This window comes from Coniosporium apollinis (genome assembly GCF_000281105.1).
Source record: "Coniosporium apollinis CBS 100218 chromosome Unknown supercont1.12, whole genome shotgun sequence".
Classification (NCBI taxonomy): domain Eukaryota; kingdom Fungi; phylum Ascomycota; class Dothideomycetes; genus Coniosporium; species Coniosporium apollinis.
In genome coordinates this window covers 362,552-376,665 of record NW_006913274.1, presented here as the reverse complement: position 1 = coordinate 376,665, position 14,114 = coordinate 362,552, and the positions used below count along the sequence as shown (strand labels likewise).

The 14,114-nt window shown below is 56.8% G+C and overlaps 4 protein-coding genes across 4 annotated transcripts; 2 read left to right on the top strand and 2 right to left on the bottom strand.

Moving 5' to 3' along the window:
• Window positions 1-70: 70 nt before the first annotated feature.
• On the top strand, window positions 71-1,401 carry W97_03075 (uncharacterized protein; the record flags this gene model as incomplete). Its single annotated transcript, XM_007780974.1, has 2 exons — window positions 71-493; window positions 655-1,401. 2 exons carry the CDS (start codon window positions 71-73, stop codon window positions 1,399-1,401), a joined length of 1,170 nt encoding a protein of 389 aa, XP_007779164.1.
• An 834-nt stretch (window positions 1,402-2,235) lies between these two features.
• On the bottom strand, window positions 2,236-6,329 carry W97_03074 (uncharacterized protein; the record flags this gene model as incomplete). Its single annotated transcript, XM_007780973.1, has 2 exons — window positions 2,236-3,146; window positions 3,194-6,329. 2 exons carry the CDS (start codon window positions 6,327-6,329, stop codon window positions 2,236-2,238), a joined length of 4,047 nt encoding a protein of 1,348 aa, XP_007779163.1.
• A 2,574-nt stretch (window positions 6,330-8,903) lies between these two features.
• On the top strand, window positions 8,904-10,297 carry W97_03073 (uncharacterized protein; the record flags this gene model as incomplete). The annotated part of the gene is made up of 2 exons (XM_007780972.1): window positions 8,904-9,501; window positions 9,579-10,297. The coding sequence occupies 2 exons, from the start codon at window positions 8,904-8,906 to the stop codon at window positions 10,295-10,297; spliced, it is 1,317 nt and encodes a 438-aa protein (XP_007779162.1).
• A 454-nt stretch (window positions 10,298-10,751) lies between these two features.
• W97_03072 (uncharacterized protein) lies at window positions 10,752-12,561 on the bottom strand (the record flags this gene model as incomplete). The annotated part of the gene is made up of 2 exons (XM_007780971.1): window positions 10,752-11,039; window positions 11,119-12,561. The coding sequence occupies 2 exons, from the start codon at window positions 12,559-12,561 to the stop codon at window positions 10,752-10,754; spliced, it is 1,731 nt and encodes a 576-aa protein (XP_007779161.1).
• Between the last annotated feature and the right edge of the window lie 1,553 nt (window positions 12,562-14,114).

Below are 14,114 nucleotides of genomic sequence, written 5' to 3'. Positions count from 1 at the left end.
TCGTCGTCGGCCTTCGTTGCTTGATAGTTCACCATAAATCGGTCCGCGTGTTCTTCACTCAACAACCACTATGCTCCAGCTACCCCGAAAGTTGTCAAGAGCAATGGTTCTAGCACTACTGTCCCTCGCAATCGCGTCCACCTTCTCCACAAGAACCTTCATCGACGCTCCAGCTACTACTACGACGATCCAACCGCAATCCTCTAACAACAACTCCAACTTCATCTCGACCAAGATCTCTTTTCCACGCGTCGACCAGTGGTCCACAACTGCCCCCGCACCGTCGACCTTCACCACCGTTGCCGTCCCATCTCTAGAACCACGCGCCGTTGCGCCACCTCTACAGAGCCCGCGCAGGAAGGTCGACAAACTCGGCTGGGCAAAAGCCTGGTGGGTCCAACCAGCGTCATACGGTCTTCTCCTCTTCGACTTCGGATCTCTCCTCGTGCTCATTAGTTTCTGGGCGAAGGGATGGATGGATTGTCGCATGAACGTCGGTTTTCTCCATCCCTAGATCTAACCGTTACAGTCTCTTGGGCCCATATCCGCGCTCCTCAGTTCAGATCTCGCTCCGCGGCTCTACCAGCCCCCGAGGCCCCCGGAACCACGTACCCTCGCCATCACACCACCCTCCGACTAACATCCCCACCACAGCTCACCCTGTCCCACCGCCAGCCTCCGCGCGCCCCCTCCCCCCGCGCAGCCGACGACCTAACAAACTACCGCCAACTGCAGCGCTCTTTGCTCCGCGCGCAGCAGCTCGCCGACGCCACCGCTGCCATGACCACCAGCCCCTCTCCGCCGCGCGAGCGCGCATGGACGCGCTTCAGCGAGCCCAGCCCGGCGGCCGATACGTCTTCGATTAACGGACCAGGCGGCGCCAGCAACAGGAGAGAGGCGCCGCTTCCGCCCACGCCGCAGGGGTGGCGCCGCTATGGCGCGCATGCGAGGGAGTACGAGACGTGGAGACGGGGGCGGAGGGAGAGGGTGCAGCCGAGACAGAGCGAGACTCAGAGACAGAGCCACACGCTGGGACCGGAACCGCTGCCACGACGGCCGCCGGCGCAGCCGAGGAGGCTGAGATGCACGCCCAGGGAGATGGATGTTGAGGAGGGTCAAATGTTTCGGGTGTTGGGGCAGGTAGGGTTTGGGGCCGGAGCTGATCAAGGTAATAGGGCTGGGATGGCATCTATGGGTGAGACGGAGAACCGGGTTGGAGATGCAGCGGAGACGAGACTTCAGGACAGAGAGAGACAGACCGGAGATCGAACCGGGACCGGGACCTGGATCGAGCCTGGAGCGAATATCGAGACACACCGCGAACCTGAGCCCGAAGCTGGGCGCCCTATTGGAACGGAAGCGGCGGAAGCAGAGACTGGAGATCGCGCGCGAGGTATGTAGAACGGAACTGGGCGCGCCGCTAAAGACGCGGGTTTCGTGGATTTGGGATCTGTTGCTTCGTACGGAAAGCAGGTCTAAACGATTCATGGGTGTTTGGTGAATGCACGACACGACTTTGGCCTTTGGCCTTGTGCGGATTGGATGATCACCAGGGAAGGGTTGGAAGGGGCTTATTGGAGAATCTCCCGGCGAAGACGCGAGGGAAGCGGCCGGATGTTTCTTGCGCAAGCGACGACTCATATCAAGTGATGAGTCAGTCGGATGCGCATATATGATAGTCCTCGAGATGAATGTGACGAATCTTCGCTAAGGCTACCTCAAGACGTGAATCTCGTCAGATTGCAAGGCAAGGATGGCCATGCCTGAGGGCTAGTTACAGTACAAGGCCGCTGTTCCGCTATTGAGCTGTACATGCCAGCTCCCCGCGCACTTGCATTTGGCTATGCCCCAAACCCCCCAAAATACATGTGAAGTGTGGGCGGCTATCGCGATCAGGACCAAAACAACTCTGACTATAAACGAGATGACCGAGAGTATGTCGGAAACCGAAGCCATAAACAAGAAGCCCTACTAACCGGACAATGAACGGATAAAACCACGTGAGCGGACCGTCTTTTAGTTAACGCCAACATGGAGAGAGACGAACGATAAGGGGATGCGCCAACCAGATCGTTCATACTGATGGAAATAAACGCCGTATTGCCCGGATGGCCAAAGCTGCAGAGTAGACGCCATAATGCGTGCATGCATGGGAAGCCCATCAACAAGCGCCAGAATGTGAATATTGTACCAGAGATTCAGATGGAAACTTTCCCTCAGCCCCCCACTCGCAGCCTAAAACCCACGAAACGGATCAAAGCTCTCATCATACACCCCCCCATTCCTCCACGAGGCATTCGTGCTCTGGCTCAGATGACTGATGCCTCTTCTGCGACTAATTCTCGGTGTCGCAGCAGCACCGCCACCGCCCTGGTGGCCAATCGCAGGACTCCGCGGCCCATGCACCGCCTCCTCAGACAGCATAGGCTCAACGAACGCATCCATGCGAACCAGCCCAACAGCGTCGAAGAAGTTCTGGCTCCTACGGTTCGAGCTACTGGCCTCTGAAGTCCGGCCGCTGAGGTTGGGGTTGTAGACCGAGGAAGGGTTGGATGGGGTGTTAGAAGAGCCAGTGCCAGTCGAAAAGGTCGAGATCGAGGGGACGGCGGTATGCGAGAAGCTGCGGAAGGTGGAGCCAGGTGGCGGTGGGAGGCGCGGGCCTGTCGAGCTGCGCTTGCGGCCGTGGAGACTGCCGCCGCCGTAGCGGGGGACTACGGGTGGCTCTGCGTAGTCGGGGATCGGTTCTGCGTGGCTGAAGAGAGATGTGTCTGGGTTCTCGCGGCTCGGTGCTGCTGGGCTGGAGTACTGTTGGCGCAGCAGGGGCCCGGGTGACTTGCCCGCCGGGGCTCGGCCCGAGTTGTTGAAGTTGCCGCGGCGGAGCGCAGGGGCTTGTGAGCGGGATGGGTCCTCAGCCGGCTTGGGTATGACGACTGGTAGAGAGGCGAATACTGGAGGGCTGACAGAGGAGTGCGCGAGGAACGAAAGTGCTGTCAGCCAGAGGTAGTGCCGCTCCTTGGAGATGGCGGTGAATTTCAGAGCACGGGCCTGTGTGAGGATGAGGATCGAGCGGTCGAAAAGCGGCGGAATGCCGGAGTTCTTCGGGGAGGGTGTGTTGTCTTTCACGTCTAAGACCGATTGTATGACCACTATAGACGGTTAGCGATCAGTGAACAGCTAGAGCGGGTAGACTTACGCTTGCGACCGCTCTTGCCCAGCAGGGCCGACTCGGAAGTTGGCTGCTTGCTGCTCCACATGACTGAGCGCTCGTACGGCGAAAGCCATACCCAGCGCTTGTGTCGAACGCCACCGATAGCCACGTTAACAGTGCCGTCTACACCAGGCTGCCCAGTGTCTTGAGCAGAATCTTGTATACCAAAGGATTTCCGCTTCCGAACATACTTCCACATCCACTCCCCAACCATGGTTGCTGCAATCGCATCTACAACGGTGGTCGGCTGCGTTGAGCTCGCGTTAGATTCTGTGCCAGTCTGTGCTGTCTCTTGCGAGGGCTGAGACCGGTGGCCGAAGCGTTTCGCTGAGTAAATGTATGTTGAGGACGTCAAGTCCTGGTTGGGTAAAGGAGGCAGCTGTGGACTTGGTTTTCGCCTTGGAGAAGGAGGTTTCTGAGGCGATGGTGGCCTTCGATCTCCCTCGGCCTGTTCACCTCGCGGTATGACTGCCGCAGATCGCACCTTGCGCAAGCTTTCTCCCCTGACGTGCTGCCTCTGGCCTTGCGAGCGTTTAGGAAAACTGCCGCGAGGTGTGGGACTCTGAGCGCCTTCGCTCTTACTCATCGGTAGTTTGCGAGAGCTCGACCTTGTTGGCACTGGGAACGGAGGCCGGGTCGCACTAGATTGGGCGCTGGATTCAAGACTGGCCAGGCTCGGGGTCCGAGATCGTTGCTGAAAGTGAGCAGAAGTGCTGCTCTGGATTATTGCTGCGCGGCGTATGCTGGGCTGCCGAATTAGAGTAGAGACCCTTGCTGGCTTGGACACCCGAGACGCTTTCTCGGGAGAGCTTCGCCTCGAGCCAGGCACTATACCCTTGTAAGGTGCAGCGTCACTTTGCCACGCGCTCGGGCTTGGCTCCCTCTCTTCTGGCACGGGAGTGGGCATATTCGCCAACGGTCGACTATGCTTCGGCGTTCTATTACTGGCGAGCATCAGTGGCGCTCGGCGATGCTCATCATCACTGAGCTCTGCGACGCCAAGGTCATCGCCTTCGTCCGAGCTCGCTCCGTCAAAGCCGGCGAAGAGGCTACTGGTCCTAAAAGGTCGGCTGGGAATCTTATGACTGCCATGCGTCAGTGGACCATTGTCATTGTTGCCTGGATACCGGTTCTCTATCCTCATCGTTGACTTCGAAGACATGCCGTGTGAGACGTCCCGTGCAGGCCGCATGATCTGGGGTTGCGGAGGCGCTTTCTGGAGAGGACCTAGCTGAATCTGTCGTGCTTGTTGTGTCTCTGGCTCCAACGAGGTAGGTCTTGACTTGATCGCTGAAGGTCGCAGATGAGGAGGCAGTTTGTTTAACCGCCTGTCTACCAGAATCTCCTCAGTTTGCATGGAGACCGACCTCGTGAAAGCTGAAAGGTTGAAGGTTGTCTGGCATTCAGCGTTTTTGGTGCCTGGCGGAAGTATGGGCTCTTTGGGTGATGTAGGGGCAGACTGGGGAGGATGTATGGCAATGGAGGGTACGGGGATAGGAGGTGGAGGCGGAGCTCTTGTCGAGGCTACAGGCGCTGTTGTCTTCGCTTCCGGGCTACTTGATGACTCCGTTTGGGTTGACGTGGAACAGTACTCCAGGGTCAGCATGGGCGTCGAATGTACCGCTGGAACCTTAGGAGATAGAGGCGTGGAGACCTTCGGTGTCTCTGGGGGACTGGGAGGTTCTTCAATGGTCTGGGATGAGGCAGACACCATCACACAATCCTTCTCTGGCTCAGCGAGCGAAGCCTGATGCATAAACCGGCTCGGCGAGCCGGATGTGTTGACTGAGATGCGCTTTCGTCTTTGATTCGCCTCACCGTCCTTTGATAGCGGTCTTGGCTCGAATGCCTCCTCAAGCGGGCCCATCCTGAGCGCCAGTCGCGGTGAGGATGGCGGTGAAAATTGTACTCCCGTGTCCACGTATGCCAGTTTTGTAGACTTAGCTGTGCTGGACATGCGGATGTGTCCCGACACTCCCCTGTCCGACTTGCACGGCGACATTGCTCTCGGCCCAGCGAAGGAATCTCTATTACTTTCATCGTCCGTGAGTCCAAGAATGCGCTTTGCTTTGTCGTCCTGATACGTTGATTGTCGCGATTCAAGCGCTCTACGAGCTCGCATCTCGTTCTCCGGAAAATCATCAGAATCGAGTTCCAGCTCTTCCATGTCCTCTGCGTCCTCGTCCAAGACCAGTTCATCTGCCAAAGTCATGTTGCCAAATTTGCCACGCATAGGCGAGCCGGTCGGAGTCTGCAAGGTATATCTTTGGACGTGTGCAACGCTGATCGAACTGCAAAGACTTGTGTTTCTCGCATGACGCCCGTTCCGGCTGCACGAATAACGGCTCACGGATCGGAGACTGGTGGTGTCGCTTTCGTTTCCAAGGCCACTATCATGTGCATTGTCCTCAGCCTCGCTGCTCACGCCTGGCTCATGCGCGGCATCCTCGTGAGCGGCTAGCTCTATCAAGATCGTCCGTAGTCTTGCCTCTGTAATATGAACCCGCCGCTCAAGCTGCCGCTTTTCATCATGCCAAGTCTTTCTCTCTTTCTCCCACAATTCATGCACGCGTTCTGAGTCGTTCTCTTGAATACGGACTTTCCTATGTGAAGCTTCCAGTCTGTCCCTCAGTTCAATGGTGGTTCTCTTGAGGTCGTCCCTCTCGCTCGAGACACTTTCCAGAGCAGAAAGAGTTCCCTTTTCGGACTCCTCAAACCTGGTTTCAGCAGTTCGGCTGTCTTTAATCGCTTGTGCAAGCTCGTCGCTTAGAGACTCATTCTCCGTTTTCGTTCTGTGCAGGTCATCCTCAAGATCCTCAATGAACTTGGTTTTAGACTCTAGATCTCGACGCAATGATAGAATCTCTGACACCAGCGAAGCTTGCAATGTCGGAGTGAATCTTCGTGGATCAAGGATAGAAACGTTATCACCGTCTGCAAGGTCTGGTGCATCAGCGGGGAGAGGAGGCGGTGAGGAGGATGGACCAGGCGATGACGTCCCGTATCTCGAAGTCCGTCGGGACAGAGCTAGTCTCGGCGTGTAGAAGGGCGTCTCCGTTGGCGAGGAAGCGACATAAGGTGAGCCAGACGTCCCATAGTCCGAGAAGTAATCGGTGGCCATTGTCCTCGATCGATGGTATGTTGGTATCCGTTGATTGTCCCGAGCTGGGCTTTGTCCGCAGCTCATAGAGTGCAGGGGGTGATCTTATTGCCCTGGTGGCGTTTCCAATGGAAACCGATCCGCTGCGCTTAATGCATTACTCTGCACAGTGCACTGATGCCCCTCGGCGCGCGGGCACTCAAGGCTTAGGACAACGTCTTGAATCGATCGCGAGGCTTCGTGGAAGTCGCAGTACGGCGTGGACTCCTTCGGCGCAAGTATCTGATCCAGCCAGTTTTCCGGTCCGTGACGTTGCAGCGTGTTGCTCTGAGGGTATCCGGCTGCGCGCGTGGCAACCGACCAGCGTGGCTGAAGTACTGCAACGTGACACAGCAAGTAGCAAACACCCACGCGGAGCAACGGCCGTGGATAGAGTCCAGCTCTTAATAAGGAATCCAAGGACTCTTCGCGTGTAAGGAATGCTGTCAGTGGCGGAGCGTGGCAAGAGAGGGAACAAGCGTCTTAAGATGCTGTGTTGGAGTAATTAGATGTGAACTCCAGGAACATAGATACTCAGGAGCTGACAATGCTCACTTAGCTTACCTTACTTGATGTTCAAGCGCCAGCAGCGACAACTCAGCTTTGAACAAGTGACAGTCGTTACGACTATCTCCAGGTGTCGGCTTCCAGAAGTGGCATGCAGAAGCAATCAAGGCGTACAGCGACCGGACCTAGGTGAGGACAGCTAAGAAACCAGAGGTCCTCCCGTGTAAAGCACCGCAGATGTTACGAATAGAGCACGAAGGAAGAGAATTGCAGGTGCCCAAGCACGAGCCGAGAACGAGGGAAACACATCTGGTGCATGCACCCGCAGATCCCACAGCGCCAGGCCAGGGACCTTGGGGGGAAGTGCATGGACCGGGACTGATGCAAGCAGAAAGAGCACAGGGGAAGCCGGCTGACGGTCCCGGAACGGAGCCAACGCGATATAACGCCACGTAAAACAGCGAATGAGAAGCTCGGTAGAGAGGAAACTCTAAGGAAATTAAATGCTCGGCGATGAAGCAGAGGATGCACATGTGCCTTAAAACATCCCGATGAGCAGATGGCGCCGCGTGCGCTGGGATATCTCACTCCATACTCCGTAGGCGCCCGCCATTGGGCTCTGGCGGACGCGCCAGACCTCGCCCGTTCCCGCGAGCAGGGTTTAGGGGCCAGTTGGTCCCAGGTCCATGGTCTAACGGTTGCTGCGAATTGTTTCCGAAACGCGCAGCAGCGATGGGGACCGCTCGCCGTTGTAGCAGCGAGGCTTGCGCCAAACCCGCGCACAGACTGCTCTCAACAAGCGTCAGGGGCGCGAAGATCGATCAACACCCGGCAGTGACTTTCACATTGTTGATGATGTGAACAGGATTGAACACATCAGGTTTCATTGAACCGACGGTGATCCCGGAAATGGAATCTTAATCTCCTGGGCGGCACCTTGAACCTCTGCAGGGGAAATCAGGTGACACGGCTTGCACCAACATCGAAGCTAAATTGGTGTTGATAACCACGATCAGGCACCTCCTCTCCAAGCAGCAGGCTTCCACACTAAAGCTTGCATTAGCATCACTGTTAATGCATCTCTTCCGGAAGATCTCTGAACTGCGCGCGTCTGACCCGAGTGAGTGGAGCGCCGGTGCAGCTTGTCCTCTTTGATGCGTTTCAAGTCTGTCCTTCTCGAAGACGCGGGCATCCGCTCACACTCCACGGCGTAAAGTCTTCTGTTGGCACGAGGCATCAGTTCATGCTGGCATCCAGACTCTTGCCGTGTCTGTGCGACTAAAAGCCACAACTCTCTACCCGAGGAGAGTTGCATAACGCGTACCACAACAGGTGAAGCACGTCTTCGTCATTTCCTCTAGGGATCGTCCTCCGCAAAGACCCGCTCACGCTGCGGAGTCGTTCAAGCGGAGCTACCGACACATGGTTTCTGGCATGAACGACTATAGTTAGAACTCCAGCCTAAGCAACACTGACTGCTTGAAGAGGGCCGGACCGAGATCGCGACATCGGCCATCATAATACGACCTCGTCTTTGGAGACCCACGAGTACGCTCGTCTTGTTGAAGTCGCACAGTTGAAGTTATGCTCTGTATCGACTGACCCAGTCAACATTGCACTGTCGTTAGCAACAGTCTCACTTCCGAACCCGCCGCCGCTTGCAAATCCGCGCGAGTCACGACCGCTAGGTCTCAAACCTTAGGTTCAGCGCGCTTGCCGACAAAAAAACAGCCCGTCTCTCTGACCAGACGGCTGCGACTGCATGATGTTGATTCCCGTCAATGTCAATCGCTGTCAGCAGCAATCTGGCGGTCCCATGGTTTGCTACACTTGCCCTTTCCCCACGCCGTTAGCCGTTGCGATCCACACCGGGAACAGGGGTTTTCAGACGATGAAAGACCCGGGTTTTGCTTGCGGCGAAGAAGAGGGCTGAACCTTCAAGCCCCTGAGTGATATTGGGTAGAGAGCTGGGGTGCGCTATCGATAACCACCCGAGTGCTCGACGGCTTTTTCCGAGCAGCAATTTATTTTCCACCTTAGCATCCAACGATGGCACGAACAGAAGAACTTCCCAACGACTTCGGCGAGAAGTTTGATCTCAGCAATGATCCTCAGGCCCAAGCCCAAGCGCCGAACGCGGGCGCTCTTGAATCTCTGATCTCCCAAGCCGCGCCCTTCCCGCTCAAGCAAGATGCGCAGTCGAACACCGCCGACGCCACCCAATCTGGCGCCGCTATGCCCCCAGCGATGGCCTCCGTGAAGCAGCACACAGCCGACGAGGTTCTGAAAATGATGAACCGGTCGCCGCTCTTCATGACTACGCTGGATGAAACGGACGGCGAGGGCGGAGAGAACATCGAGCTCGAGGCTCTCAAGGCGCTGGCGTACGAGGGCACAAGAGCGGAGGTGGCAGGAAACTTTAGAGAACAGGGGAATGAGTGTGCGAGGGCGAAGCAGTGGACTGATGCCCGCGAGTTCTATGATAAGGCGATTGCGGCGCTGAAGGCACCCGCCAAGCCGCAGAATCTTGAGGAAGGCTCCATGATTCTAGAAGTTGCAGAGATTGATGAAGAAGCTGAGAAGAAGAAGGAGTTGGAGATTGAGGAAGCCTGCTACATCAATCGGGCGCTGTGTCATCTAGAGAAAAGTACGCGTTCCCATGGCAATCTGCCTGTACCCACGCATATCAATGCGCTTGCTTATCATATCTATTTTTCCACCCAGAAAACTACCGTTCATGCATCCGCGACTGCGCGTCAACCCTCCGCATCAATCCCCAGAACATAAAAGCCTACTTCCGCTCCGCAACCGCCTGCCTCGCACTCGACAAGCTCGATGAAGCCGTCGACGCCTGCTCAATCGGCCTTTCCCTCGACGCGCAGAACAGCGCGCTCAAGACCTTATCCCACAAGATCTCCGCGCGCAAGACCCATCTCGAACAACTCGAACGCGCCCGGCGCGAGCGCGAACAGCGCAAAGCCGCAGAAGCGCACGCCCTCGCGCTGGCGCTCAAAGCCCGCAACATCCGCACACGCACAACGGCGCGCCCTCCGAGCGACTTGGAAGACGCGCAGATTAAGCTCGAAGCGCCGATCGATCCCGCGTCGACGCTCTCGATACCTGTGCTCCTGCTCTACCCGCTTCACGCGCAGACAGACTTCGTCAAAGCCTTCCGCGAGTCGGAGACGCTGGCTGAGCATCTGGCGTACATCTTGCCGGTACCCTGGGACGAGAAGGGGGAGTATGCGGCGGAGAGCGTGGAGTGCTATGTTGAGACGGCGGCGGGCGGGCTGATCAAAGCGGGGAAAAAACTGCCGCTGCTGAAGATTCTGGGGACTGGTAAGGTTGAGCTTGTGGATGGACTGTTGAGCGTTAACGTGCTACCTAAGGGCGCGGCGGCTGCGTGGATTGAGGAATTCAAGCGCAGGCGGAAGATGCCTTGAAGCACATGACTGTGAGAAACGTCGAGCTAGGAGTACGAGGCGAACGGCAACTGGGCTTGAGCAGAAATGAATGGGCCGCGACAGTGTGGGGAGATTGTCAGAAGTATTGGGGTTTGTGAGAGTTTCAAGGTTACTGTCTGGCTCAGGCCGTCGCGGACATCATTGGCGGCAACAGGAAGGCGGATCCCCAAAGGGTCACACCCTTGCCAGCGGCATGAGACTTGGCCTTCAGCCGGAAGAGTTCCCAAACTTTTTGGTCAAGATGGACTCTCAGGTGGAGCGGCCATGCAATGTACCTCTCTATATCACGTGGGTACCGGAAATGCCCCATTTGTTCAGAGAGTCACATCTACGTACTCAGCTCGAGTAGTTCGCTTCAGATATGCACAATCTGTAGTCCATTCTATGTAGCTATGCCACCGATCCCGAGTTTTATACATCATGAAACTCTCCCTCAGCCCTCTCCCATCACCACATCTCCTTTTGCTTCCTTTTGCGCCGCCTCATGCTCGGGTCGCAGCAGATACGCCAAGATTCCCCAAACACCCCGCATGGCCTCCTCCCGATCCTGCACACTGAACAGGTCGTACCAGCGCGTTCGCCACAGTTGCGGACTGCACCAATCCGGATTGGACGGCGGCTTGGCTGGAAAAGTGCCTTCGGTCAGGTATTCGAGGTATGCAGCATGGACGCGCAGCTTGAGGATGCTGATGTGGTGGTTTAGGGAGGAGATGAGGAAGACCTATGTTTCTTTGGTTAGTTGACAACCCAGCATGCTTCGATAAGGTCTAGGGAGATGGAAGGGGGCGAGCAGCATTTACCTCGTCCCACTGATCCCCTTTCGACTTCCCGACAGCCTTATACTCAACCCTCGGGTCCCAGAAGCCGCTGCCCGGCCGAAGGGCGTTCCACGCATCGATAGCGCTAACCTTCTTCTTCTTTTCCCTAACACCCATCATCTTCCTTGCCCGCCTCTCCCACTCCCCCTCCTTCCCCTCCTTCTCCTCAACATCGCCCGTGTCCCCCTCCCCAGCCGTACCAACCTCCTCCCCTCTCCCCTCTCCCAGCTCGCCACCCGCCCCACCACCCCACCTGGGCTTCTCAACCCACCATTTTCCCACCCCGGACCTCCTCTCCTCCTTGCCCTCCCTCGCCCTCTCCTGCGCCATTCCCAACAACGCCCCAATCTCTCTCAACAGATCCACCGTCCCCTTCTGCCCTCCTCCCTTCAACTCCGCTTCCACATCTCCCATCCCGAACCCCGTCTCCTCCCTCACACAGACGCCCAGCACCGGCCCCATGAGCCAGCCCTGCCGGGCTTTGATGCGGTCGTTCGGAGCTTCCCAGACGGCGGTGCTGACGGCAACGGGGACGCGCAGGGTCTGCAGAGATAGATGGACGGGGCGGCGCGGGGCGCAGAGTGTCAGGCCGAAGGACCAGGCGAGGGGTTCCAGGAAGGCGGAGATGGTTTGCACGCGGTAGGGAGGTGGCATTAGCGTCCCGGTGGAGATCCGATAGCCCGTGTACGTCCCGCGGGGTCCCTGGGTTGAGCGGGCTGGGGGGATTGGCGGGGTGGCTGCGGATGATGGCGAGGATGATGGTGGAGGGGGTTTCGGTGCTGAGGAGCTTGTGGTGGTAGGAGGTTTGAGGCAAGGTGCAATATCGGAGCTGGAAGAGATGGGGGTTGTGGACTGTGACGCTTTTGCGTCTGCATCTGCGTCTGTAGCGGCAGCAGCAGCTGTAGATGGGGCTGAGGTTGAGGTCTCGGCACGGCGGTCAATCGCTATCCTAGCCTTCTTGCGAGGCTCTGTGTCGGTCGGCGCGACATTGTTATGACTGGTCTCGGATAGTTTGTGATTCGCTTTAGCATCTTCTGGAGAGTGACTTCCAGGCTCGGCGTCTTTTTCCTCGCCATCGGACTTGGGCGGAACATACTTGTCAAGACTGGTGTCCCAATAGTACGCCATGTTGTCCATGCCGTCCCAGAAGCGGCGGAAGAAGGCGAGGCGCGGCGGTAGTTGTCCAGCTTTAGGAGTCCGGGTGAAAACACAGTAAGCATCGTGATTGCGGTGTTGGATCTCCTTCAGTCGAACATAGAAGTCCCTGTCAGTTGGTACCGGCCGGTCGTTCGCCAGGCGACGGTTTGCAGAGTTAGCATCGGCGGACTCAGGGGCCTCTCCTGCAGCGAGCAACGATCGAGGCGGGAAGTAGGATGAACTCGTAGAAGCGGCCGGTAAGAGCTCTTCCAAATCACAGGTGACCATGTCGAGGGCTACATTGAGGCCTGCGAAGTGTTCGATGCTGACATCATCGGCCTTTCTGAGTCTGGTATAGACTTGCACCAGGTCAGGGGGCGACTCTGCTGACCATGGTTGCGGTGCCCGCGCAGAGGCTTGCTCATAACTCGGAAATGTAACTGGGGTAGTATGGGGCGGAGCCGGCCTCTCTTTTTCAACGTCGAATCTTCCCGCCAGAAGTGTGCCTTCAACGACGATTGTTAGCTAGATGTATCTGGCCGACTGTTTTACGTCGATATCTTGCAGGAGGATGCGAATTATGATTGGTACAGTGTCGACTTCGAAGTGTGCATACTCGCTACGAAACACTTTCAACACAACGGGGGCGCCGTTCTCGATACTCGATTGAAACGAGGACTTTTACGACGCACACAATGTCTCATTTCAAACGGCGCCGCCCCCATGAGGCTTGATTAGACCCTCGGCCTCAGAGCATGAGAAAGCTGGGCAGCCTGGACTCCAACATAGAGAAACCCCGTGTTGCTAGAGAACAAAGATGAACTCGACGACGAAGATACAGACAACGAGAGGAGTCACAGGGCAAGAGACGACTTGGTTTTACGACAGAAGACAGGGTGCGAGAATGAGACGGGATGCCTACTGCTGGAACCGAAGCCAAACATTTCTATCGACGCTCACCAAGACGCAGGAGGGTCTCTGGAAGGGAAGTAGTCGTCTATCTTGGTTGACGGCGGGAGACAGGGCGCGGGCCGCAGTGGTTCCATTCCGTCGAGTGCGGTGTTGTGTGTTTCAACATGGATGTGCCAGCCCTCTCATGCACTCCTCATGCAGGATCCTTCCCCAGGGAAACCCCATCTGTTTTATGTTCTGATGACCAAGTCTCGCACAAAAGCAGAATTCTACGAAGCTGTAGAACATTACTAAAATTGCTTCAACACCAAGAATCGTGGTGTTCGATTGCGTGAGACACGCAGACCGCCACGTGATGCACCCACGATTCGGCCCACGTTCTCGGCCCAACGGCGGGGAGTCTATTAATGGAACTGCATGGCGCATTCTCCCCGGACGATCATCTCCCGTCAACCACGCCAACACAGCCTCAAGAGCTGTCGGATCGCCTCTTTCGCCTCTCTCGCCTTGACCAGAGGTCAGGAGAAGAGGACAAAATAGAAACAAGAGGGAGATCGCCATTGCCACAGCGTCTTCCAGCCGCTGCGGGATCGCGCTAATCTTGAAACGAAAACTTGCAGACGAGTGGTTGTAAGCGCCTCACGTCTTCTCCCTGGGCCCTCACGACCCTCAAGAGTCCTAAAGCGGCAACATGAAACCGACCGAGCCTCAAAATTTGCCCCACGAAGCTTCTCTGCCTACGGCTCATTGCCATCCGGCCATCGTCGAACCCACCTCCGACGAGGCCCACGGGCCTCCTTGTTTCTTCCGATCTGTGGGCTGAGGTAAGGCGGGCTTGGTGTTTTATCTTCCTGGCTCTCCAGTTTTCGTATGCATGCATTGCTTTGTTTCTCTTTTGTTAAAGTTTTCATGCCTTATATCCCTTTTCT